Source organism: Simochromis diagramma, unplaced genomic scaffold (assembly GCF_900408965.1).
Source record: "Simochromis diagramma unplaced genomic scaffold, fSimDia1.1 OVJJ01000421.1, whole genome shotgun sequence".
Lineage (NCBI taxonomy): Eukaryota > Metazoa > Chordata > Actinopteri > Cichliformes > Cichlidae > Simochromis > Simochromis diagramma.
The window spans coordinates 966,751-992,991 of NW_024387250.1; the positions used below are offsets into that span (position 1 = coordinate 966,751).

The window sequence follows — 26,241 nt, forward strand, 5'->3', positions numbered from 1 at the left end:
GATCTGTCTTCACCAGCAACATCTACCAGCACATGGTATGGCCTCCACACGCCTCTGATCTCAACATCCCAAGTCAGCTTGGGATTACATGGATTTAGGCTGTCATGACGAGAAAGCCTAAATCCATAGAAGAGCTTTGGCGAGTCCTCTAAGATGTTCGGAACGACCCTCACTACTCAAAAACGCAAAAGTCTCAAGTCCTCCTTCTTCTTTTTTTCTTTTTTTTACATTTTTATGAGGAAAATGAGAAATAGGTTCAACATTTATTGAAACATTGAAACAAGTTATTAAAAGATACACTTTAAAAATGATTCTTTGATAAGCTGCATGCGATGTGCAGACACAGCACTGATTCATCTCCTGAGTTAGGTGCCTTTTTATGCTTGAGTGATTCATAGCTCAGTGTAAAGTGGTTCAACAAGTAAAAAAACAAAAACACAGTCAGGTGCAAGAACTGAATGAAAATGAGTTAAAAAGCAGCCAGTGTCGGTAAAATAACTTGAGAAAGCCTTTTACCTCAAGTTTATTGAGGAGAGCTGGTGTTTTGCTTTAAAGTTAAAGATTGATCACAACCAGTACTGCTTGCTTTCATTTATTAATTATAACATGTTCACAAAATTCATTGACAATTTGGTCAGTCAGCAGTTAGCAGGTTCAGGAACCATCAGCACAGAAATAGGAAATCAAACTTTGAATGGAAAAATCAAGAGGACATGCAGCTTAATATAAAAGCAAATGAGTTTATGATAAAAATAAATTAAAAAAACAACAACAGTAATCTGAATGCTTTATTGGTATTAGAGGTTTGAAATCCTGAACAAGCACATCGTAAGGATCATGGATCCAGGGTAAGCAAATTAAGATCAGCAGGAGAATAAAGTTACAAAAAGATAAATATCTATGTTGCATATCAGTTGTAAGCATCATTCTTCATTTCAACAATGAATCCAGTAAATTGGGAACACAGAAGAGTTTCTCTGTGTCACTGTGTTTCAGTCATATGTAGATATCTTTTGGTTACACAGTGACCAAGAATGGGGTTCATACTGAAGCCATGCATGCACCCCGTCTTTCTTAACCGCAGGAACAGAGCAGGAGGGGGTATGGGGGGTGGGGGTCGAAGCCCCAGCTTTTGGCTCACTTGCTTGGAAAATATTAGCAAAGGCATAAATCATATTTATCAAAATATTTATACACCTCTGCACACAGAACCCACTTGTCTTTTTTTCATGTCTCGATATAGTAAGTTATGAGCTAAAAGCACAACAGCGCACAGTGTTAGCAGCAATATACGACTTCGTTATTCTGGTTAGACAAAACATAGGCTTGGGGGAGTTTATGCAATAAATGATGAAGAAGTAGCAGGAGGACAGCACCAGGTAGTGGGTTTTTAATACACACACACACACACACACACACACACACACACACACACACACACACACACACACACACACACACACACATATATAAAAGAAACGATTCTGTTATAACCTGTGTGTACGACCGAATGCAATGCCTGCTTCAGCATTAATGTGTGGTGTTTGTATGGATGCTGTGGGTTTGTGTGACTGACCTCTTCCCAGATCCATCTCTGTGCAGCGGCGATCAGGGTTGCTGTGAACTCGACACTTATATAGAGCTCCGGGAGACTGCACAGAGCTACTGTAGGAAGAGTTTGCCTTTGGTGCCCCGACTATTACCCTGCATCCACGACAAGAAATGAGAGGAAGGACACAGTTATGCTTTTTTAACCCCCCCAGAACACTTTAACATACATTTCTTTAATACTTACTGACACCTAAAAATGGGAAATCCTATTGCAGGCAGTGAATTTGGAATGCAAATAGTGCGGGCTGTTACAAGTACTTTTAAGTATCTGGGTGTGGATGCAAGTTGGGCTCAAGAGACATTTAAACTTTGACGACAAAAACACAAATCCATTGCATCGTTGTCGGAAAATGCAAAATGGGACTCACCAGCGTGTGTTGTCGTGATAATGCTCCAGCACAGAATAGCCGAAAAAACTAGAATTTGGTCCGCGGAACACCAAAGGATGTTCTAAGTCTATGTTGTAAGAATAAGCCATTGAAATGGAGAGATAAACATAAAAAACATTTCGTACTCCCGTCCTGTATCTCCGCGGAGGAGCCATCCCTTTGCGCATCGTGCGTAATAACGCAGTAGTTTCCCCAAAAATAAAAATAACAATAAAAGTGAGGGAAAGAAAAAGCCAATAAGGAGTAGTGAGCTCTTCAGTGGGCAAACTGTTATAAGCTATCTTTCAAGTATTTTCCGGGTCTTGCAGAGCATGTAGACTGTGATGGCATGAGGAAAGAGTCGCAACGGAAAAGTTAACGTTCCGGTAAATAACGGTGCGTCAGCTTCTCTCCATTCTGTGTCAATCTGAGGAGGTTCTCGCTCGCAGGCTGGCTGTCGCTGAGATAAATGCAGTCAGCTGTCAAGTTAGTGAGAGATTTCCTGGAAGTAAGGGAAGTTCTACTTAAAATAAGAGCATCGCTGTTTGGTTTAATCACCGTTCTGACGTTAGAAGAAAAGTCGAGGTTTTAGTGTGAAAGTAGCAGCCGGAATGAGTTTTTTTTTTCTTACTGTGGTCCAGGGACGCTGGTAACGTGGTCACGGAGAAACGAGAATGGTTTAGAAAGCATCACATTTCACCCGTGGGCTCTGGGGGGCTTTGGATTCTCCAAAACCGAGGGATGAGGGCGCACTGCTGCCCCCTGACGTTTTCCCGTCACGTTGAACAGTGACAGCTTCATCATTTTTAAAAGTTACAGGTTTCATTTCCATCTTATTGACTGTTACTTATTAAGGATTCTTTATTAAAATCATTCAAACTCAAACTGAACTCAAAAGTCAAATAAAAGCAAAAGAAAACGCAAAGACTGAAGAATCATCTGGAAAAATCATTTTAACACATCTTTTCTGCATTTCTTTCATTTATCAGTTTTATCTATACTAGTCTGGGAACTGCTGTTTTGCAGTGCATTGCTTGTGCAACAGGCTTTTAGATACATATACTGATTAACAAATAGTATGTCCAATCAGCATATAAACTGATAAACTGACCTCTGTATCCAGCTGTTTGTTACAAGCTGGGTCTGTAAACTTGTTTTCTGCACTCTGCTCCTATTTTTATGTATTCACTGCTTTGCATGTTGAGAACTCTACACAACAAATCATGTGCAGTTTGCTGAAAGGCCAGTTGGAAAATCAGCTGATGTATTTGGAGATAATCTTCTGGGAATCATTAACTCTGACTTTAAACATACAGCGTGTCATTTATGAGTCGCCAATTCCATTTGCAACATACATTTGGAGTTGGTGATATGCCATTTTTTAATTGAAGTTAAAAGTAAGCAATCTTTAAACACATTTCTAAAAGTGATTTAGGACATTTGCTCATGCCACATTTAATTTAATGTCTGTAAATGTATACATATAAGTAACAGGCAGATCCTTAAATGTGTCCATATACAGAATCAACAGCAAATTTCTTTCCGATTCTCATTACATGGAAGTGTCAGCGGTCTAATATACTTGTGTGTTGTCTGTACTTCTAATGTGGAGAAAAAGAATAAAGGTCAGGCAAAGTAGAGTGAGAGATCTGTAAACCCAGATTTGTTGTTTTCATTCAGTCTTTTTAACCAGGTGTTAACAGTCCTCAGTCAGACACTGGGAGTAATGCAAAGACAGGTAATTAGATAAGCTACAAAACAAAAATCTGTATTGTGATGAGGATAAAGGAGTGACAAAAGTTGTTCTGTAAATAGGATTTAATGTTACTCTGAAAAAGAAAACTGTATAGCAAGTCATATAGCGCCTTATAGTACAGTTTTTATTATCATAATACAATTTACAGTTTTGTTTCTGTCAGTGTCAAAATATAAAGCATAGAAAAGCTGTGTTAAAGAGGTCCAGGGGCCTGTATCTTAATGTGGTGCGAGTGCACAGTTAAAGGGTCGTTTACAGTTTTACAGAGGAAGTGATTCAGACAACAGCACAACACAGAGATCTACAAATCAACTGACCGTCGGCATCCATGTGATGATAATATAATTTATTGCACAAGCCAATCTTTATAAACACATTCTAAAATAAAAGGAAACCCGTTTACTCTCATCTAAAACTTATAAATTAAACTTAACTTCAAAGAAAAACACGGTTTATGGAAAAAAAAGGTGTTTCTGTCAAATTCTCTTATTCCCTCATACCTGTTGAGCATTCACACATAACGCACACACACGCTTTCTCTTTCTCAAACACACACATGAATAAAATGACAAGAAATGCAAACAGATAATGGCAGTCTTCCCCCTTCAGCAGCAGTAGCAGCAGATCCAGAAGTACCCGAATCATTCAAACACTCATCGTAACCAAGGCTGTGGAAGAGACGGATATGAAATTAGTTCAAATCCTGATACACATTTGACCTCATTCAAATATCCCCAAGTTGTAAAAAGATTCTTACAATTGGTTTCGAGTCTTCTTTGTCCAAAACCTTTTGAGCTTGGTCAGGAGGAAACTTGAGCATGGAGGTAATCACTTTGGCCATTGTCTGTGGAAAAAAGGGGAATTTTTCTGACTGACACCCCGATCGTCATCTTTTTAAGTCAGTTTACTTTCAAGGCAGGAGTCATCTGTGGTGTTAGTATAATCTCCGTTTTCCCCCCAGCTAACCCCTGCCTTTGACACCATCATCCAATCAAAATCAAGCTTGTTCTGAGACAACTGAAGCGCAAGAAAAGGCTCAACAAGAATGAAAATTATCTGCATAATCAACTCCAGGCCTATCTGCCAGGGAGCATGCATTTCCCTATAAACACAGAGGATAATCAGAAACAGGGCTCCTGGGCTGTGTAGGAAACCCAACTACTCAGCTAACACTAAACAAGGCCAGCATGCCTTTAAATGGCAAATCTGCGTCATGCAAGATGTATGAGCTCGCGGGCAGCCTGCCGGACATCCTCCGCACGGGGGAGGTCTGCCATGTTGTTATAAAGAGTGTTTGTTGAGGAGCTGGGAAACTCCCGCTGACTTTAGGACCATGTCAACAGCACTGATAATTAGGGAGATCGCTGTTAATTACATCCAACAAGACTGGACACAACGTGAGTTTTATATAGCTTCCTAAATGAGTAGCAGATGGAGGTCACCAGCTTTAAAAATAAAAATTATCAGCAACTTTTTTTTATATGGTGGTTTTGAATCATCTCATTTAATAGACCATCAAAGCAGCTGCTAATGTTTTCTCAGCCAACTAAGATGGAGACATAAAAATGAGAAAAAGATTAATTATAAAAACTATTGGTTTTTTTCTTCCTGTAGAATCTTTTTATAAAAAAATAAAAACCAGAACATACTTTTGTTTCCCGTCCCATCATGTATTCAAACAGCACCTTCCTCAGGTACTCCATCTCTGTGGGTTCTGAGAAGGCGTCGGAAATGTTGAGTCCAGGATCTGTAACAACAAGCAAAAACAACAAATCAAATATTTCATGATGACCACAGCTGTCAAACTTCTCTTTCTTTAATGTCTTTCAAATCCCATTATTTCAACATCTGTAATGACCTCAAATGTATTAAATATGACTACACATCAGCTACTCTAGGTTGCCACTTTGCTTATATTTCCTTGGTTAAGGAGAAAAATCCAACCTCAATACAGTTACCACAAAAAAACCTAAAACACAGCTGTGAGAGCTGCATGTTAGTGTATGTAGGTCGTTTTTATGTCGTTTTAAAGTACAACAATCCTGGAAAATGCACACAACCCCCCCCAACTAACAGCATCAGGTTTATGTTGGCAAGCAAATTCAAAACCACCTTTTGCACAGTTTAAATTATGCACTAAAACTGAGTACAGGAAAGAATGGTGAGACTCAGCATGAGCACTTTAATATCACACGAGTTTTTAGGTCTGCACCCAAAGCTATAACACAATTATCCCACTAAAAGCTATGAATGGAAACGACTGAGTTACAACTTGGACAGGGCTGCTAACACTTTCATGACTGAAGAAAAGAGCTTTATTATGGAACAACATCCAGTCGCTTTGTGCCTATTGGAAATAATCACTCAAACATCCTCAAATGTGCCTGAATGTGCCCAGAAGGACTGTGCGATTAGAGTACAGGAAAAGGTGATAGAGCAGTGCAAACAAGTCTTTGATCTCTGGTGTGGAGTAATGGGTCACCAATAAATCCCATGCCCTTTGTCCCCCTGACCCTGTGTTGCCCCACCTAGGGCAACTTTCACATCAACCACACAGGAAAGCAGATTTCAACAGCTTTCTGATCAATTTCCTACCTAAAAATACAACTCAAGGTGGTTTACGTAAGCTCAACTGAGTCATCAGCGGCTTTAAGTATGAATATGAGCAATATATATGTACTGGATAAGAAAGGTTCGAGAAATCTGCGTGCTGCAGTGTCCCGCGTAGGAAACGTTTAGGCCACAATCTGCAAAATCCATTAAATCTAAGCATGGCTTCTTCACCGCCCCCCCGCTTCTGACAGCAGATTCTCTTTATTACAGCACCAGAGAAGGTCCGAGAGGACTCACTCAATCTCTCCAAATACTCTCACACAGATGAAACGCAGTTGGGTCGTGGTATACTTGGAGACTGCACTGACTTACGGTCAATCTCCAGAGGTTTCCCTCAGCCTAAACCACACGTATACATATACACCCTCAACCCGTAGTCTAGCTTTAATTATAACCCCAGCTCTTATCTTTACCAGCAAGCCTAAAAATCCTGCTTTGCTAGCTAAACCATAATCAAAAGCATAGCTAAAGCAGTCCGGCACACACTGCTGTGGACCTGCACCTCCTGCCTGATCTCTGAAGCAATGTGTTAACTGTCAGATTAGGCAGTGTCAAAACACCAACTGAGATCTTAAAGAGCAGCTACACTTTTACTGTAACTTTCACGTGTTGACACAAAATATAATCACATGGTCTGTCTTTAAAATCCTTTATTACACTAAAAAAGGTTAGGTGGCCCTTTTTCCGCCCCTACAGAGACCACACAGCATATGTTACGCTTTCCCATGAGATTGGGCTGTGCTCAAGCGTTACGCATGTCATCTCTGCTGTGAAAATCCATAAGGAAATTGGATCAAGAAGCAGAACTAAGTGATTCATGGTGTTACCTTTAAATGTGCTCCCGAGATGAGTTACAACAGTGTTTCGGTGGAAACATTTAATCTTGTCCTCGAGCGAGTGAATCTAGCGTGGAGAAACAAACAAGCATGCACACATTATTTAAAAACTCTTTAACCCAGTGGGTTAATTCTATGCATTAGAGTAATTGCTAAATAGGACATAAGCATTTTGGTGGCCATCCTCAGAGGAGGGCAGGATGCTTGTGAGAACGATGGTGTGTGTGAGAAAAGCTGTTGGAGGCGTTGTTGTGATTGTTTATGGGGTTAAAGCAAATGTAAACAGATGTGCTGTGTAATTAAGTTGATGCAGCAGGAGAGCAGTAGCTGCTCTTGCTGGAGGCCACAGAATCCTGGGAATACACTGCGATGGATTTGGTGTCCTCAGAAAGAGCCACCAAGGGGGTCCGATACTCACTCTTTCAACAAACTGCTGCTCTCTCAGTCGAGCCTCGCTCAGCAACGTTGTTTTTTCAGCGAGCTGAGCCTGAGATCGAGAGGGACAGGAATCAGAAAATATGAAATGTGAACGTTATATTTTTGTTAGTATTCATGTTAGTAAATTTAATTGTACGCTAGGACAGTGAAACCAGCATATAATGAACAAGTATACCTTTAGTTCTTCTGGGGTCATCTGTTCCTAAAATGAAAAAACAAAACAAAAAACAAACAAACAAAAAAACAAGAGAGAAAGAAGACACTGTGTGTTAGAACCAAACCTTAATTAAATCAACATTTCAACCTGATTTTAAAAAAAAGGATGTAAAAACTACAGTAATGACACATTTAGTGCCGCCCCTGTATCCATATTATCTCAGACCTCTGTGCCGAGAAGCTCCACCGTCTTCTAAAAGCACAGAATTGCATTTACTGACATCAACAAAACTCAAATGTGTATTTATCCACTGCTGAAAATAGTTCCCGAACAATTTAGAATTGTTTGAATAACATTTTCTAAAGCTAAAGCGCTGAGAAATTACATGTATATATAATACACTCATGGATGACCAGTTTCACAGACTGATGTCTCCACTAGAAATAAATGTGCTTGGAGTTAAGAGCCACAGACACAAGTCAGAAGGTTTTAAAAGATGGACTAACAGCATTGTTTAAACACACTGTAGCCTACACAGACTAAAGTGTGCTTGTATTTAGTCTCCTCTCTCTGTGGAGGGACACACTGACCCACTGTGAGGCCCAAGAAAAGGCCTCCCTGAGCTGAACGCCATACAATCCACCCATAAAGTTATTACCTCACCTGGGAAAAATGCAGCAGAGAGAGCAGCATAATTCTTTGTCTTCGTGTGCATGCAGACATGTGCGCAAAAGGTAGAAGAAATCACTGCAGGGGTCTCATGGCACCTCAACACCTGGCTAAAATGTCTCCCCGGAGTGCTTTCGTCTCATCTGGCTCCATTCCACTATGCACATGTTGCATGACAGTATCACTGCAGAATAAATCTAATGTCTACAATCACCTCGCATGATATTAATTGAGAACAGGGACTGACGCTGGCCATTGCCTGACAATCTCCATTTTCTCCGGAGAACATTCCTGAGTGATTCAAACGAGCTTCGCAGCATCCGGCGTGCTTTGGAGAGAGGCCACACCACCGGAGCGAGAGACTGATCAGAGAAAACTATGTAGGAAAACTGTCCCCGAGCTCCTAGACGGATATCTTCAATTATGAAGCAACCCAAAGAAAAAGCTGAACGATAACTGCCTAGTCCGTCAACCTGGATGTGAACTTTGTAATAGGCCATTTGAAAATGTTTATACAGACACAAAAATGCATCTGGATTAGGCTCATTCAGAGCTAGAACTGCTTCCCTTAAACTCCAGCCTTTTCCCAGAAGGGAGCCGAAATGCTGTGATTTCATACAGCTAGAGTGAAGTGACATATGACTCCAACAGAATCACTACATAAATTTACTCCAAACCCCTCCCTCCATTTCAAAATGGACTACAACAGCTACAGGCATGAATTTCTACATCTGAGTACAAGAAAAATCATCCAAAGCACAGCCAGTTGTGACAGCTATAACAGATGTTTGGCCAGTGAAGAACAGTGGGTCAGCATTATTTGTACCTCCAAAGTGTCCTGCGTTCTTGCTTGCAACTCCTCCAGTTGTTTCTGAACTTGCCACACTCTGTCTCCCATCTCCTCTTCTCGACTCTGAAAAAAAACAAACAAATAAAAAGGAACAACGACTGAGTCATTTCCCATGTATCATCTCAGCATCACAACTCAAGTATGCTGCAAATCACTCAGTGAGGGCACTGCGCTGTTTCAGACCTCAGATCCTCTTTGGAATTTAATTATTCTTTAAAGGCAGCCAGAGAGATATCACATATAAATCCAAACAGTAACAGTCGATGGGTGGTGTCTACAAAGGAGTGCACCCTATAGTATAACCCCATTAAAACAAATAGGATGGGTTTTTAATAGTACCTGTATAACCTGTTCATATTTCTGAACAGTTTTGTGCAAGTCATCCTCTTTCTGGGAAATCACCTTCCTCAGCTGGCTCGCTTCTTCACGATGGCTACTGATGAGCTCTTCTTCAACACTCTGAGCTTTTACTGAATCAAGAAAAAAAAAAGAAGAAGCCAAGTGCATAAAAACACAACTTATATGTTCACTTGCCTCTAATTTTGGACTGGATTTTAACATGAAGGAAACATTTCTTCCACAAGCAGTAATCCCTTAATGCTCCCATTTGAGTCCAGAGTAAAAAGTACAGTGTCACAACACAGCCATCCCAAGAACGTGAGTCATATTTACTTTGATCTTCTAGTTTAAGCCAGTCGTTTGTTTAAAACATAATCAAAGTGCAGTACTGAAAGATTCTGACCACAGCAAAAGTGAACAATTTCGACCGCTCGTTTCCTTTGCTTGTAAATCTTGTTGGTTTAATTTGGTTGAGAATTATTCTCTTTTGCCTCACCGATGGCCTCCTTCACTGCTGTGTTGAGCTCCTTCTCTTTCAAAGACATCTGCGCGTTGAACTCCCTCATTATCTGCTTCATCGCAGAGTTGTGCTTCATTTCCAAATCTTCTAATTCCAGCCTATTAGAACAGAGAGCAAAGGAAATGTAATTAGCAACTATTAACAAAAAATCTAATATTATACAGACAAGGGATTTTTCACGATCATTTTTAAGCCTTACTTTAGCTTTTTCTCATTCTCCTCCAACAGCTCCTTCTTCATGTATTCTAGGTCGTGTTCATGCTCCTTCCTCAGTGACCGCATATCTTTCTGCAGCCTGACAAAGTCCTTGTGGATTTTCTCCTTCTCGTTCTTCACCTGGCTCAGTTTGTTCTTCAGCGACTGTAATGAGTCCTCATCGTGCACCTCTTGAGCAGGAGCATGGTTTTCCAGCTCGTTTTCCATCACACTCTTGGTTTGCTGCATGCTGCTGCATTCCACCTTTACCTCAGTTTCTGATGGATTCTGGACCTCCCTAGCAGTCCCCTGATATTGCTCCAATTGGGCATCCTTCTCGCCAATTTCTGCTCTCAGGCGATTTATTTCTGCGAGAAGGTTTCCGTTCTGCTCCTCTGCTTCTTTTAGCTTTGCCTCGATTTCGTGTAATGTTGATTCAATGTCTTTGAGCTGCCCCTGTTGCACTGCGTCACTCTGAAGTGAGGTCAGCTTGTCTTCATACATGACTTTCAACTCCTCTAAAGACTTTTCTTTCTCAAGCCTCTCGTTCTGCAGAACTTGTTCAAGGTGTTTGGCCTGCTCTTCTTTAAGCTTGACGAGAGCATCCTCCAGCGATTTTGTTTTCTCTTCTAATGTTTCTGTGTGTTTTTGCACAGAAATTTCATTGTTCTTAAGTTCATCCAGGCTAGTCTGAAGAGTTGTAATCGTCTGCTCTTTTTCCTCAAGCTGTGACGTTAAGTGTTTTGTAACCTGGCTGATTCTCTGCTCAGCTTTCTTTTTCAGCTCAGACATTTTCCGAGTGCTCTCAGACAACCTCTCCTCAGTTTCCTTCTGACTCCCGTCCTTGCTCTTGATAATCTCGTTTTTCAACCTTTCAAATTCCTCCCTTTGACTTTCAAGCTTTTGTTTATACTGCTGGTTGCTTTCCTCGAGGGCCTGAAGTTTTTTGGCCATCTCTTGCTCTACATTACCTTTCTGGGTGCACTGCATCTGCAGCTGTTCAACCAACTCGCGCTTCTCATTCTCAATGATGCTGTGTTGCTGTTTGAGGTCAGAAGTGAGCTGTTCGCACTCTTTCGTCTTTAGGTCTAACTGCTCTTGAAGCTCACCAAGTCGACTGATGGAGCTCTCAAGCTCTACGGTAAGCCCACTGACTTTTTGCTCCTTCTCACTCAACAGTTGGTCCATCTCAGACTTGCTGACGGACTGATTGTCAATTGTTGCTGTCAGCCGCTGCAAAGCTTCATTCTTTTCGGCGATCTCTCGCTCCAGCTCTTCAAGCCGGGCCTGCAGAGATCCAGTAGTGTTGTCGCTCTGTGTGAATTTCATCTCTAACTCAGACAGACTGGTCCTGAGTGTATCCGCCTGCTCTAAAGCAGACTGCCTCTCCTGCTCCAGTCTCTCCATTTGAGCAGCGGCCTTTTGCCTCTCCTCTTCATACTGCTGCGTCAGCTGATTTATGGCTTCCTCCTTCTCTTTTATGTTACTTGCTAGCTGATTTTTTAAGTCACCGACGACGCTTTCCAAGCCACTGATATGCAGCTCATTTGCTTTCAAAGTTTCTGATATGACTCTGTTTGCTTCGCTGAGCTCCTCAATCTTCTGTACATGTTCACTAATTGACTGAGAATGAGTCTCTCCCTCATGTGTTAAGGCTTTGATGTGCTCCATATGAGCATTTACCTGAGCAGTCATCTGTTCTAATGAAATGCATAGATTTTTATTCTCCTCGGTGTGCTGGCGAACACTCTCCTCTAAAGTGCAAATTTGATCTGCTTTAGTAAGGATAATGTTTTTAAGATGTCCCACCTTTTTCTGACCAGAGAGCAGTTTATCTTCCAGCTCTTTCAACCTACTCTCCACGTTTTGCTGAAGTTCATTAGATCCACACTCAACTTTCAACTGAACCTCCTTACAGTAATGGTTCATTTGGTTGCTCATCTTAATCATTTGCTGCTGTAACTCTGCTTCCTTGGCATTCAGTTGGATGGAAGTTTCCTCAAATTTACTCTGCAAGTCTGCACTTTCCTTAAATCTGGCACCTTCCAGCGCTTCAAGCTGTTTTTCCGCTTCATTCAACTTATCTGACCAAGCTTTCAGCTTCTCTCTGCTCTCTTCCTCTGTCTCGTTCAGCTTGTCTTGGAGGGCGTTTCTCTCACCGAGCGCCTGGTTAAGGTTCCTTTCCACTGACTCTATTTGTTCTTTTAGCAACGCTTCACTCTTTGCCAAACTTTCAAGTTTAAGTGCTGCTTCATTAAGCTCTTCTTGCAGCTTCTGCACAGTGGTTTCTCGGATCGCCAGGTCCTCCTTTAAACCCCTTATTTCACCCATTACTTGCTCAGTCTCCGCTCTGCTTCTGCTAAGCTGCTGAGACACTTCTTCCAGCTCCTGGATTTTCTCCTGCAGTATGACTGAATGTTTCTCCATTAATTCTTCCTCCTGCTGTCCTAACCGCTCCTGCCAACGGCGCTCCAGGTCTTCAATATCATGCTTATGAGTGGCATGTAGTTTCTCCACTTCCTCCTTATGGTTATCCTGCAGCTCTGACACTGCATTGCTGAGGCCTTGGGAACTTTTCTGGGCCATCTCTACGATTTTCTCCTGAACTTGTTGTTCTTTCTGCTGAAGCTCCTCTTCCTTCTTTGCAAGCTCCTTCTTCATGTTTTCTTCATTCTGCTGAAGCTTTTTCTTATATTTCTCTTGCATTTCTTTTGCCTTCTGTTTGAATTTTTCCATTTTGGTTTCCTGTGATTTCAGTTTACTTTCCATATCAGTTATAGTGTTTTTCAGCTTTGCTTCATTGGCAGCTTTTTCGTCATCCAGCTGTTTCTTGAGGCGTGTTTGTTCTTCCAGCTTAGTGTTCAGTTCTGATGTAAATGACTTCTCTTTCTCCAAGAGCGCCTTCCTGCCCTCTTCTAACTGATGCTCAGTTTCTTGAAGGGATTTCTCTTTTTGTTGGCATTCATTCTTTGCAGCTTCCAACTGATGCTCCACATCTGTCAGTTCTTTCTTGCACTTATCAAGATCTTCTGTTATCTTATTTAACTGTGCATTAGATTCCTTTAAACTCTCAATTTCAAGCTGGGATTCTGATAAAGTTTGCTGCAGGGCTTCCAATTCTTTAATCTTGCTTTCTAGGTCTTGTGCAGTGGAATGTGATTCCTCCTGTAGTGTTTTTTCTTTAAGCACGTATTGTTCGATTTCCTTCTCTTTTTCATTCAGAACAATTTTCAATGCATTAAGTTCCTCCTTCAGAGTTTTCTCTATTCCGCCAAGCGACTGATCATGCTCACGTTTGACATTTTCAAGCTCTTCGCTGTGCTTTGACACCCTGATCTTGAAACCTCGTCTCGTGTTCCTGTAGTGCTAAACTATGAGCATCTTCAGCAGCCGACAGCTTCTCCTCCAAAAGCTGTTTACCTTTCAGCACCTCTGAAAGCTCAACAGAGAGCGCCTCTAGCTCTGCCTGCTTTGCATCCAGCTTCTCTAGAGTTTTCTGATTCATCTCTTCGACATGTGCTTGGAACTGCAGCTCCTTGTCTTTCAGAAGGGTTTCCATTTCGGCCCTGTGTGTTTCCTTGAGCTCCTCAAGGGCAGCATTATGCTGCTGGGTTAGGGTGCCCTTGTGCTTTTCCAGCTGCTCGTGGTGCTTTTCCTCTAATGCAGAGATTTGCTCTTTGTGTTCATTCTTCAGTTCCTCCAGCTGACTGGAAAGTTCATGGGAGAGACCTGCTTCTTCTTGTGAGATCTTGTTCACAGAGCTCTCCAGTTCCAATATCCGCTGCAATCACATACATGGAGGTGGTTAGATTCTTCCGCTAAGCTGCTACAGTTAATCATTCACAGAACTGACACAGCTATAAAAACACATTGACGGTTATTAGGATATTTTTTTTAACAATAAAGCTGTGACACAGTTCAATTACTACCAACTCTGTAAAAGCTTCAAGTACATAAGGATTTAATGCTTGACAGCATTACATATTAAATGTAGACTGTGAAAATATTTACACATTGAAAATTGCTCACTTTCAAGTTCAAGTTCAAAGTTCTTTATTTGTCACATGCATAGTTATACAACTATAACACACAGTGAAATGTAGCCTGACATGCTCCTCGACATGTGCAAAAATGGGGGGGGGGGTAGAGGAAGAACATTATATATATAATATATATATAGTACTTCTGTGTGTGTGGCGTGTTACTGCAGAACCAAATAAACACAAGCATACTCAAGTTATTTTGCCAATTAATTAAATAAAAATAAGTTCTGAACCTCAAAGCAATCGGTCAGCGATTAGCAGATTCAATATGAAAGAACAAGTTACATCCACAAAGATGCAATAAACAGGTAAAACCGAAGCTCTGCAGTGTGCCAGCTGTTGCTTTTCTCAATATTAAAAATAAACCAAAAAACCAAATAAACAAACAAACTCACAGTCCTTGCAGCTTCGAGCTCCAGCTGGATCTCCTTAACCTTATTATCAGCTTCTGTCCTTAAAGCCGTCTTCTGTAACTCTGCGTCCTCCAGAGCCAGAGCGGCCTGCTGTTCCCGTTCCTTAGCCAGCTGTGCAAACTCCTCTTTGCACTGCTCCTAAACAGCATTTTTAAAAAATACAAATATTAAAGTTATATTTTTCTTATTTGATACAGTGGTTTTGTTGCTAAACTGAATAAGGGAAAACATTTTGCACCAACCGCAGCTTTGTTGATTTTCTCTTTCATCTCTTCTTCTTTAGCTGCCAAAGCTTCACTGTGGAGCTTTTCCATGTTGGCCACAGTTTCCTCTGATGATTTCTAATATTGGTTAAAAAAAAAAAAAGAATGGTAAATATAAATACAGAGGATCATAGCTCGTGAAACAAAGTGATATTACTGCTCTCCATGACAGCAGTGGAACATTTAATACACACTAAATTCTTTTTAATGTAAATGCTTACAATACTGAGTCAATGTTGGTACTTCTGTGGCTACAATATATCATTTTCAAAGAAACTACCAAAGAAGCCAACACTTTGGATAAAGCTAGAAATATGAATGAAGCAAATTACTTATTCGATCAAGAAACAAATATTCAGGAGAAGTCCTTTCCTGACCTTCATGATGGTGACAACCTCCTGTTTGACTCGTGTGAGTTCCTGCTGCAGACTCTTCCTCTCTTCCTCACTGGCCCGTTCGATTTCTTTCACTTGCTCCTCCAGCTGAACCTGCAGCTGTTTTCGAGCCTCCTCTGCCCTCTGAGCTACACCCAGTGCTCGTTCAAGTTCCTCAAAAGCTATTGGAGGGGAAAAAAAAAAAAAAAAAAAAAAAAAAAATCACAAACATATCTAGAAAAAACTGAACTTTTCTGTACATTACCTGAGATGGACAGCACGTACCCGATTTCTCAGCCTTTTCTTTCTGTTCCTGTACTTCTTCTTTCTGGGCTATAGCTTGCTGGAGCCTGGAGCGCAGCTGTGCAATCTCCTCTTCTTTCATTTCCAGTGTCTCGTGCATCTGCCGTTTGGTCTCAGCAATGACCATTCCCTGAAAAACAAAAAAACAGTACCCCATGAAAGAAAAATCATCCCTTTACCTGTACACCCTGAGCACAGGAATCAACACTAAAGCTTATGTTGATCTGCTCTCCATGAACGAGGGCTGTAAAGCTCAGCCCTGTGCTATTAATTGTGTTACGGCTTTAAGCGCTTTCAGCATTCCTCGCAGAACTGCTATCCATCCTGCAGTGCTGGGGTCAAAGTTTAAGCTAAACAATATGAGTCTGAAGCTACTCAACAGCAGAGTAAAAACACACACACGGCCACACACATACACATGTAACTGAAACGGAAGAACCTTCAATCCAGATCTCAAAGCTCCTCACTAACCTTGTCCTGCTCCAGCTGTTCAATGAGATTCTTGGCATCACGCAGCTGAGTGATCAGCTTAGTCTTCTCTGTTGTGTGTAGTTCCTTTAAAGACAAAACAATCGACAGAATTAAAAATAAAAAAAGTCACACGTGTCCTAATGGCATGAATGCCACTTCACAATGCACCGCTTCCTACATCCTGTATACGTGTTTGCTCTGATAACTTCCCAATCAGATGCTTTCTGTACCACCCAGGATGCCTCACCCACAAGCCAAACAACCAGTGTGTATACATGGCCAACTAAACCAACAAGTCAACCCAAATTACAGCTCACTCTTGCAACCGTGGCATGTAGTAGCCATGTCTCTGTGGCACCGCACTTTAACAAGCAGTTACTAAACAGGAAATGCTGGGCTGTGTTTCTCTGTTGTTTGACACAAGTGTGCCAACAGCATGAGTATGTATGCAGCACTGTGATTAACAGAATGTTTTTATAATGTCAAAACGTATCATATGAATAAACAAAGAGACAAAGAAAGACCAAATAGCATACAATACTCAAGGACGGCAACACACAGTTAAAACATGAATTCAAAAATAGTTGAAGTTAGGGTCTGGAAAAGTAGACAGATGTTCTGCTTTATGGGATATTTGTCTGAAGCAAAGGAGAATGACAGCCCAGCAGTTCCAGGATCCCTTCATGCTGTTTTAGGAGGGCTAAACGCCTGTTAACCTCTGCTTTCCCTGACAAAGGACAGGCCTCCATTCCCAAACAAGCTGCGGATTCATACAAAAAAAACAACAACAACCCCCCCCCCCAAAAAAAAAAAATAAAAAAATTATGGCAATAAATGAAAGCAAGTCAATCAAGTGACGGCACATACAAGCTGTCTATTATTTCAATGGCTTTGTTACAACAACCACTTGTTATCATGCGCTGCAAAACATCAGAGCGACTAAGGACAAGCTACACGAGCCGATCATACCACTGCAGCAAAATGTTTTGAAATCAATGAAAACAATGGCTCAGTCATGTCACGCTGACATGACATGAACCCTCACTCTGGAGCTCAGCCAGAGAATTTGGATGTTCGGACTCTGAGAACCACAGCGATCTGCTGTGTCACGAGATAATGGAGTCACATACTCAGCGGACCATAAAGACTCTGGCAGACAGTTTGCGGCACAGTATTAATTCCTCTAAACACACTGCTCAGTCCTTACCGTCCACCCCCACTTTAATCAAACCTCTTTATAATTATAGTTTACTACTTGGTTTATAGCAAGTGCTCATCTCTGGGAAATCAGTTTGAAATATCTGGGCACTTTAACTTATTGTTGCTGTAACTCTGTGTATATTTAATCCAAAATTTATAGTTTTGTTTGACTGAAAGCGTCCTAATATTACAGTATAACTACACTCCAACTCTTCTATCATTTCTGAAAAACACAGGGTAACTACCTTCATCTTCTCCAACTCATGCAGTCGCTCCTGCAGCTGCTCCTGCAGAGTTTCATTCTCACTGCTAAGCTGGGCGCTTCGCTCCTTGTGTGTACGCATGACTTCCTTGCACTTCTGCAGCAAGTTTTCTTGCCTCTTCACTCTCTTCTGCAGAGCCTCCATGAGTTTAGTTGGATCACTGTTGCCCTCTCCTGTCCAGAAATTAAAATTCACTGCTTAGAAAAAAAAAAAAATTGCTCACACAGCGTGACTCCTTACTAGAGGCAACTAAATAACCATATATTTTAATAAATACACTTACCCTCAGTGACTTCAGGCTCTACTTCGTTCTCCTTCAAAGGACTCTGTGTGGGAGAAGCAGAGACTTCAGCAGCTTCAGACTGAGGAACCTCTCCTTCAGGGGGCAGCGAGCCATCGGGGCCCACTTGGAGCCGTTTCTTCAACAGAGCAACCTTAGAGGAACAAAGATCAATAAATGAATCACAGTCCCTTTGGCAACTTGAGATAGATCTGTTATTGTTCCCTGCAATTGAACTCAGAGTTATAGTTATACAGATTCATTACTCCTGCTATGGAGGTTTTCTCCATTTGGCTGTTTGTTAGCAGGACGACTAAAATTGTATGGACAAATCTGCATGATGTAGATATGCAGTCTCAAACAACTCTTGATTTTTACATGACTGTTTGTGCATTACATGGTTCTTTCAGCTTTTTGATTGCAGGTAACCTACTCATTTTCAAGGCAAGTGAAGCATTCCTGTTTGGTCTGAGAAACTTTTAAATACAAAACCTCTGCACTTCATTTGTCTCTGATTTTAAATAACGTCACATTTATTCAAAACTCAAGAACCATTTATACCAGAACATCACTGCAGTGATTATCATGCTTAAACTGAAAGGATTAATGTGAAATTATCATTAAAGCAGGTTTTAAAGTAATTTTTTTTAAAAGTTACATTTAAACTGGGTTTGGGTGTTTTGTTTTGTACAGTGTTTAAAATAAGCCATACTTATAAAGTTGTAATCCTAAACAGCAGAAAAGCTAATTTTCCCACCACCATCCACACACCTGTGTTTGTAGCACAGTGATCATCTGGTCTTTCTCCTCCAGTGCAGCATCAAACTCGTCTTGCAGGTGTTTCTTGGCCTGTTGGTCCATCTGAAGCTCCTATACAGTAGATTATTCATTCATTTGTGCAGTTTATATTAATAAAAAAATGATTTTAATCTAAAGACACAAAAACATCCATAGCATATAGCCGTACCTCTCGTAGTTCCCCTATCCTGCGCAGTGCTTTATCTTGACTCTGACTGAGGATGGCCTGGGGAGAACAAAAATGTACGTTGGATCAGTTCAGATGTTATTCTCTTTTTCTAAAAAAAATCCGATGGGAAAAATACTGAAAAAAAAAAAAAAAAAAAAAAAAAAGATGTAAAATGTACCTGCGTTTTTTCTTTTTCTCGCTGTACGGTACGGTACGCAGTAACCAGCTGTATGACAAAGATGTAAAGATGAGCAGGAGTTATATTCATGTACAGACTTTACACTTTACTCTTCAAGCATCCTGTCTGTTTTCTCACCTCCGAATACTTCCCCCTGTACTTCCCCAGGCTCCTCTCTACTCTAAGCATTCGGTGTAACAACTGCTCTTTGGACAGAGACTCTACACTTCCTGGTGGCTCCTCGGCCTCGCTCTCAATGTCCGAGGGTGGATCATATGCCGGGGCACTGGGGGACTCGTTTTCTCCCAAAGGAGTCAGGGATTCGCGTGATGAAGTTCGGACCAGGTTGTCTTTAGATGGAGAGCGAAACAGATTTTCCGCCCGACTGGCTCCGCTACGAATCAATGACTCCATTGAGGGCACTTTCAGCTGTAGTTTCTGGGTAAATGACTGTGGCTCCTCTTTCTGTTACAAACCAAAACAAAAAACATAAAGATCTCAAACTCATTAATGAATGTGCAAAAACACTGAAATAATCACATTGAAAAGATTAAAGAGGAGACTTGGTAATACTCTTACATGAGGAGAAGTACTTCCATCCCCATTGATGCTGCCTCTGGGAGACCTCAATGCACCTTTAGAGGCACTCTAAAGACCAAAAAATAAAGATGAGATTATGAGGAAAAGGGCAGCTGTATCAGCGAACTTGTCCTGGGCCAATTAGTCATCCACACCCAGCGTGGCTCTCCCTGATTACTCTGGAGGGAGCAATATTAGTATTGCTGGGAGCAATGCAGGGGCAATGGGTACCCTCATGCAACTTGGAAAAAACAGAGGGGTTAAATACACAAAAGAAGGCATCTCTACTGTAGAATAAACAAAAAGGGGTTAAGACAAAACTACAAACAGCCATGAGGTCAGAACAAATAGTTAAAAGTCAAGTAGGAGAGCTGCGTTTGAATTAAAGATGCTTGGCAGTGCTGTGTGCAGCTGCATTACAGGAGGACAACGTCACAACTGATGTGAGGGAACATTTAGCAGCTTAGTTGGTTTAGTTGATTTGTTAGAAGCAGCATCAAAGTGAGCAACTCTTCTCCTCCCTTGTCCAGCTCCAAGCTACTCCTTCCTGTGGATTACTTGTTTCCGCTTCATTTTCACAGCTAGTCATGTGAACGCTTGCTTTCAACCAAGCCTGTCAAGAGCTTCGTGATTATGATCAAGACCCCAATGACCACTACCACTAGATGTTTTTTTTTAAGTGGATCTATTTAGTTATTGTACATGTGTGTGAAGAACAAGAAGAATTTGGGTATAAAGCAAAGAGTCAGCAAAAGTAATGGAAGAAAAAAAATGTCAGCATGTGAACAAACACAGCAGGCCTCAATCTTTTAAGAAATGTGACCTTCGCTAAAGTTTTACTGTCAAGACTTCAATGACATGCTTGTTTGTTTGCAAGACAACTCCATTAGCGCCTTTATATTTCGTCCTGTGTCCCTGTGCTCTTATTTCTCTGTTATTTCCCATCATCCCCAGATGGCCGCTCCTCGCCAAGACTGGTTTTGCTGGAGGTTAAAATAGAGTATTTATAGCATTACCTTTCACTATTATGCCCTTCATGCCTGCCTATTTTCAGTCATATTAAAAAAAATGGACAATGACTCATGGATAATTACTGCAGAACGGTACACCAAATGTAAACCTACCAAACCAGGGCACTTGAGTGCCTCTATTTCAGGACCACAAGATCAAACAAAATTCTCACAGGGACAAATCAGAAACCAAATTTAAAACAGATCACAGACCACAAAACGTGACTCAGAAGAGTTACTATCACCAACTCCACAAAGTACCATTAAAAATATAAAGAAAAATTACGACAGAAGCCTCCAGTCAACAGACAAACATTGCTAGCAGAACAAGTAAAAAAAAACAAAAAAAACAAAAACAAATATAAAAAAATAAATACATCTATGAAATGATTTCATGAGTAGATGTAAATATAATGAGATCCCAAAATCAAGACTATATCACATCGCTAACATGTGAAAATGACTGTGATAGACATTTGTATCTGTGGCTTTAGCACATCAACACTCCTACAACTCTATACCAGGAATCTAATGATCCCTTCATGCAAATATCAAAGCAAAGGTTACATAAAAGAACGATGAAAAGGTCAAAGAGTAACTGCATCTTAATCAGTGTCATTAACCATACACATAATGATAAGGCAGCAGAATTTAAGGCTTCCCCTCTTTCCAAACTACAGATCATAAGCAGCATCTAGCAAGAGGTGAATCAGACAGATCAACCAAATAAATCATTATGAGACGGTCAAGACATTGTTAATAAATTCTAAATATTCATGGGTCCACTTAAACACAGTCAAACCACTGACTGATACCATCTCAGTTCAGTCTCTTGAGGTTCGTATTTTATTGCAGTTGAATTCATCAAACAGTTGTTTTCATTTGCATATTTTTCGTTTTGTTCTCCGATAACTGGCACAATAACACTACAAGTTGACTGGCAGTCATTCTGAAGCAGCTGTGCTGAAGTAATAAAGTCCTTGTTTTATAATCACTACATTATCTCACAATATCCACACAAATCCTGGTTAATGACAGCAGCTGGGGTGCGTACTGGGCTATGTTGGCATTTAAAATGAGCAAGCAGAGTTAAGAGACAATTAAACAATGTCTCTCAATTTTACTGACACATGACCCTCATACTGAGCTCCATTTACCTGCTACAAACCTAGTTACAAAGCAGACTTATGCAGTCTAGAAATTATTTTGAAGAGCTGTGTGTACAAACGTATGTATCTGAATACGGACGACCCATACGTTCTTACAATTGGTGCTTAGTATCTACTGACAATGTCAAAAAAAAAATAGACCTTAACTTTAATAACAGTAATTAATAAGCAGTTACAAGCAATACCAACTTTCATTTGTCACATCAAATATATCTTAAATAAAGAAACAGCTATTTGGATGTGTTTGTTTACTTAGAGAGTTAGACAAAATTTTCAATTTTAATTTGTTAAAAACTTGTCCCATAAAGAAAAATCTCAACTCTCCAAATACACAGACTTTAGGGGAGACGGGACAAAGGCGATCAGGCAACATAACAGGATTTAAGGGTCTACAAGGGTCTCTAGGGCAAGCAGCAAAGATCACCTAAAGACAAATGGGCACTGTTCATTTCTTTGACAGATCACAAACTGAAAGAAGGGACAACAAACAAACATGGGGCAGAAAGCACAGAAGCTTCTATCCTACAGTGTAAACCACAACCTAGTAGATGCAAAATTAACCTACATATGAGATGCCTTCTTGCTACTAAATCCAAAGCAAACAGGAGACGGAGAGCAGGGAACAAGCTGTCCCTACTTGGGCAACAGTCCTCTACCGATTCCCCAAAGGCGTGGAAGACGGGAGGAAGGAACGGGGCAAGAGGAGGAGGAGAAGAAGAAGAAAGATGAAAGAGGCAGGAAGTGAGGACAAACTCACCACACTGGCTACCTGGGCCGTTTGGGGTCGTTTTGAATGGTCCAGAGCAAAGATAGTATACTCAGAGAGAAAAGCGGGCTCTGCTATCATCCCGGCCAGCACCTGACCCCCATCAGTGCAGTAACGGGACGAAAGGTGGGGAAAGGAGAGGAACACAGAGAGCAATGAGAAAAACAACAGCATGAGTGTGAAAAGGCCCTGAAGGAAGTGGCTGACCAGCCTGATGAGAGGAGGCTGGCGGAGAGAGAGAGAAAGACTGAGATGAATAAAAAAGAGAAAGCAGACAGTGAAACAGAGGGAGAGATACTACATAAGCTGGGAAAAAAAGAAAAAAAAAAAATCAGAAAAACTGAAAAGCACTCAATCAACAGTAACGTTATGAGTAACAGTTTCACATCTCCTCATGTAATCTTCACAATTTTAACCAAGGGCTAAATCTGCCTTCAGTCATGAAACAAATGCTTTCAGAGATGTCAAAGTGTTAATGATTCGTGAGGTGAAGAAAAGATGCTGTGATGCTACACGAAGCTTCTACGCTGAGGCTGCCGAGCCACATAACAGCAACACATGTGTGCTTCCAAAGGCACAAGTGGGGAGAGCAGTGCATAGAAACCTGACCAAAAGGGACGGTGCCACTACTCCAGTGAGCGTTCTGCAGTGTTGAAATGAAGGAAAAAGTGATTAAGATATATTTTTATCTGAAAAACAACGAAGACTGTAAACATCCATATCTAATCTCAACAGATGTAATAACAACATGTTGCATCATCAGTTGTAGAGTCACTGCCATTAAACCTATGCTTATCTACCTCTTTCTAATAGAGCATAGTCCTGCATTGAATTGACTTGTCAGTATCTATTGAGGCAAAATATGGCAACTAGTCACAGGAGACACAAAAAACACTGAGGAGGATACATCAATTATTCATAGACATGCTGAAACACTGTCTGCTCTACACCATTAAAACGCCCTTTCCATTGTCTCTAAAGAAGGAGCTGCTCATTTGGTGGAACAGGGTCTTTTAAAAATGTAACAATAATAATGATAATAACAATAATAATAAGTGACTTCAGACACTTAAAATACCATACGAATGGAATCCAAGTGCTGACTGCTCTGCAACATTAATGACCACAGTGTAAGCCTGGCTCATATGTTCCCATCTGGTGTTGGCTATTGTATGCACTGCAATATGTTTATGAGTCCAGGGTTCAATATGTCTAGATTGTTGGATTACTTTAAATAATTGGATCAAAGAAGTTTGCTAGAAGATTCTGAAAACCAACAGCACTAAGTGTTCACTTTCAATTGACACAGCAATCAAAAAGAGACTTGTATGTTATAAAGCAGACATTATGCATAAACAAAGCATACAAAGCACATTTTTAAAGCCTAAGAGAAACAATCATTAGAATGTAAGCTGGGGAGGGACTTGGAAACCTCTGCAGGCTGTGGTCTGAACACAAGTATACATACATAAATAAAGATATGAATCACAGGCTGACACCATGCTCACCTCTCTGTCGCTGGGAGAAGGTGTGCCATCACTAAATGGGGGAGTTTGGCTGTTACGTCGGTCTCCACTGCTGATCTGTAAAATAAATAAGTAATAAGGAAAAAGAAGTAATAATAATAGTAATAAATTAATTGAAAAAACATAGTCATAACAATAATATTGATTTTGTTGCCTGGCAGTAAATCAAACTTTAATACAGATGCTTGCTGGGTGTAAGTTCTCTTGTTACTGGATTTCACCTTTTGTATGCCTTCACCTTTGAGCCAAACTCAGTCTAAGATTGTGATTTTACAGAAAGTCAGTGGGAATCATAAACTGCACTCAAGCTCTGAATAACAAATGTAAATTTGTTCCTCAAAAACAGCCAATCTGCATAAGAACCAAGCCAATTCGAACAAGGTAATTTATCTATCCATCTTCCAAAGGGTTGCTGGATCTGCATATTGTATGCCAGATGCAGCCCTCTCATTTATCTGGATAGGGAACAAGCCCTAGCTTGTGAGCCCCGGAGTCTGGGTTTGGATCTCCTTCCAGAACTGAACTGGGGATCTTTTGCATGTAAGGCAAACAGAGAAATGCAGCGAAAATATCTACATTAACTTGGAACTGAACTATGATGGACCTCCAAACTATGACACATACCTTCAGTCCTTCACATATATTTAGGAGAGCTTAAAGAAACTTGCAGTTTCATATTTCAAAGAACAATTCGCATTTTTTAACAGAAGAGGAAAGCAAGGGATCTGATGAGGTTTCTAGCGCTTTTCCAATGACAAACTTCCAACTTGAAATCTGTGTGCTACTTCTGTATTGTTTTTAATAGAGGCGCCTGGGAGTAGTAGGATTTGCAAGGGTCAAATATAGCTTCCAGCTGACATCCACTGGCAGCCAATGCAAGAAGCATTAACTCAGACACGCCCATGTTGTCACTGGCGAGTATAAAAATGCGGGCTGGCATTTTGGCTACAAACAAATTGATGATTGTATGAAGTGAGACTTTTCTTCTACTCGGACAACGGGATTTACCAGTTCCAGCTGTTCCAACCGCTGACAGCTAAGTTAAGCTGCTAACTTAAGGACTTAGCACGGTGCTAATGTTTGCAAGACAGTAAAGGGACGAACTGACAATTCAAGTTAGCTTATTAAGCTGTCAGCTTGAGTTGTCTTAATGAGAAATAACTAGACAACCACTTCCAAACCGTGAAGTCTTTGCAGTATAAACAGACGTTAACTTAGCTAGTTAGCTCCGAGCACCACAACAACTAACCTGGGCCTGCTGAGGTGACTGCGCATTCCTCTGCGGAGACTGCTCCTCGTTTAGCTTCTGCTTGAGTTTTTTAAACATCTTGTCACGCCGATATAAACTGGTGATCAAGTGTCGACTTTCCGGCGGAGAGGTTTTTTGTTTTTATTCAGCCTATCATCCAGTACTCAGGGGCAGACTTCCTTGTTCGCTTCTAATTTTCTGCAGGTGGTAGGCCTATCTGCGCATGTGCGGCCAACGTGGAGGAAATCTGAAACGTCAGACTTAAAGGGCCAGTCTGGGCTCAGTTAGCTACAGCGCCCCCTTAGATAGCAGCGTGCTTGGGATATATTACAGCCTAAGACAGTTGAAATGAGAAGACAGTTTAACACATGTGGTATACAGAAGCACATACAAAACAACAACAACAAAAACACAACACAAGGAATCCTCACAAAGAGGGATAAAAACAAGCAAACAAATAAGGCCGTATTTTAAAAATTACATTCCAAGATAGATGCACTAAACTCAGTCCTGCAATGTCAAATGCAATGTCAAAAAGGAACAATAACTTTAAGTCTAATAAGTATTTTATAGTACTCATATATTTACTAACTCATTCTTAAAAACAGAAAATAAAATTCAGAAAAACCAAATTTGCATTTGTGGATGTGGTATTTTGCATCACTTCCTTAAAACACTGAATGAAAAATATGCATGAATGAATTTAAAGATCTTTGTATGAGGAAAACAGATGGGAAACATCTTTATCTGAATTTCTTTTTTTTAATGATAGACTGGTGATTTGTCCAGGGTGTACCCTGCCTCTCACTCTATGACAGCAGGGATAGGCAACAGC

At 40.7% G+C, this 26,241-nt stretch overlaps 2 protein-coding genes across 2 annotated transcripts in view; both read right to left on the bottom strand.

Annotated features, from left to right (window-relative positions):
- Positions 1-2,853, bottom strand: part of itga9 (integrin, alpha 9) — a 52,291-nt gene extending 49,438 nt beyond the window's left edge. Inside the window, exons 1-2 of the mRNA XM_040001774.1 lie at positions 1,980-2,853; positions 1,577-1,704 (exon numbers count right to left, since the gene is read on the bottom strand). Of these exons, the coding sequence (XP_039857708.1) occupies positions 1,577-1,704; positions 1,980-2,167 (316 nt within the window). The 5' untranslated portion in view covers positions 2,168-2,853. The remainder of the gene's footprint in view (positions 1-1,576; positions 1,705-1,979) is intronic.
- Positions 2,854-3,782: 929 nt separating this feature from the next.
- On the bottom strand, positions 3,783-25,637 carry golga4 (golgin A4). Its single transcript, XM_040001770.1, is given in 26 exon segments — positions 3,783-4,403; positions 4,493-4,579; positions 5,385-5,482; positions 7,176-7,251; positions 7,603-7,671; positions 7,798-7,824; positions 9,275-9,361; positions 9,638-9,768; positions 10,134-10,255; positions 10,357-13,682; positions 13,684-14,133; positions 14,791-14,946; positions 15,051-15,149; positions 15,449-15,627; positions 15,731-15,878; positions 16,220-16,303; positions 17,665-17,855; positions 17,966-18,116; positions 18,734-18,832; positions 18,930-18,986; positions 19,108-19,155; positions 19,246-19,572; positions 19,687-19,755; positions 22,623-22,724; positions 24,140-24,214; positions 25,407-25,637. Coding segments are annotated over 26 exon segments (6,351 nt in total). The 5' UTR covers positions 25,485-25,637; the 3' UTR covers positions 3,783-4,388.
- Between the last annotated feature and the right edge of the window lie 604 nt (positions 25,638-26,241).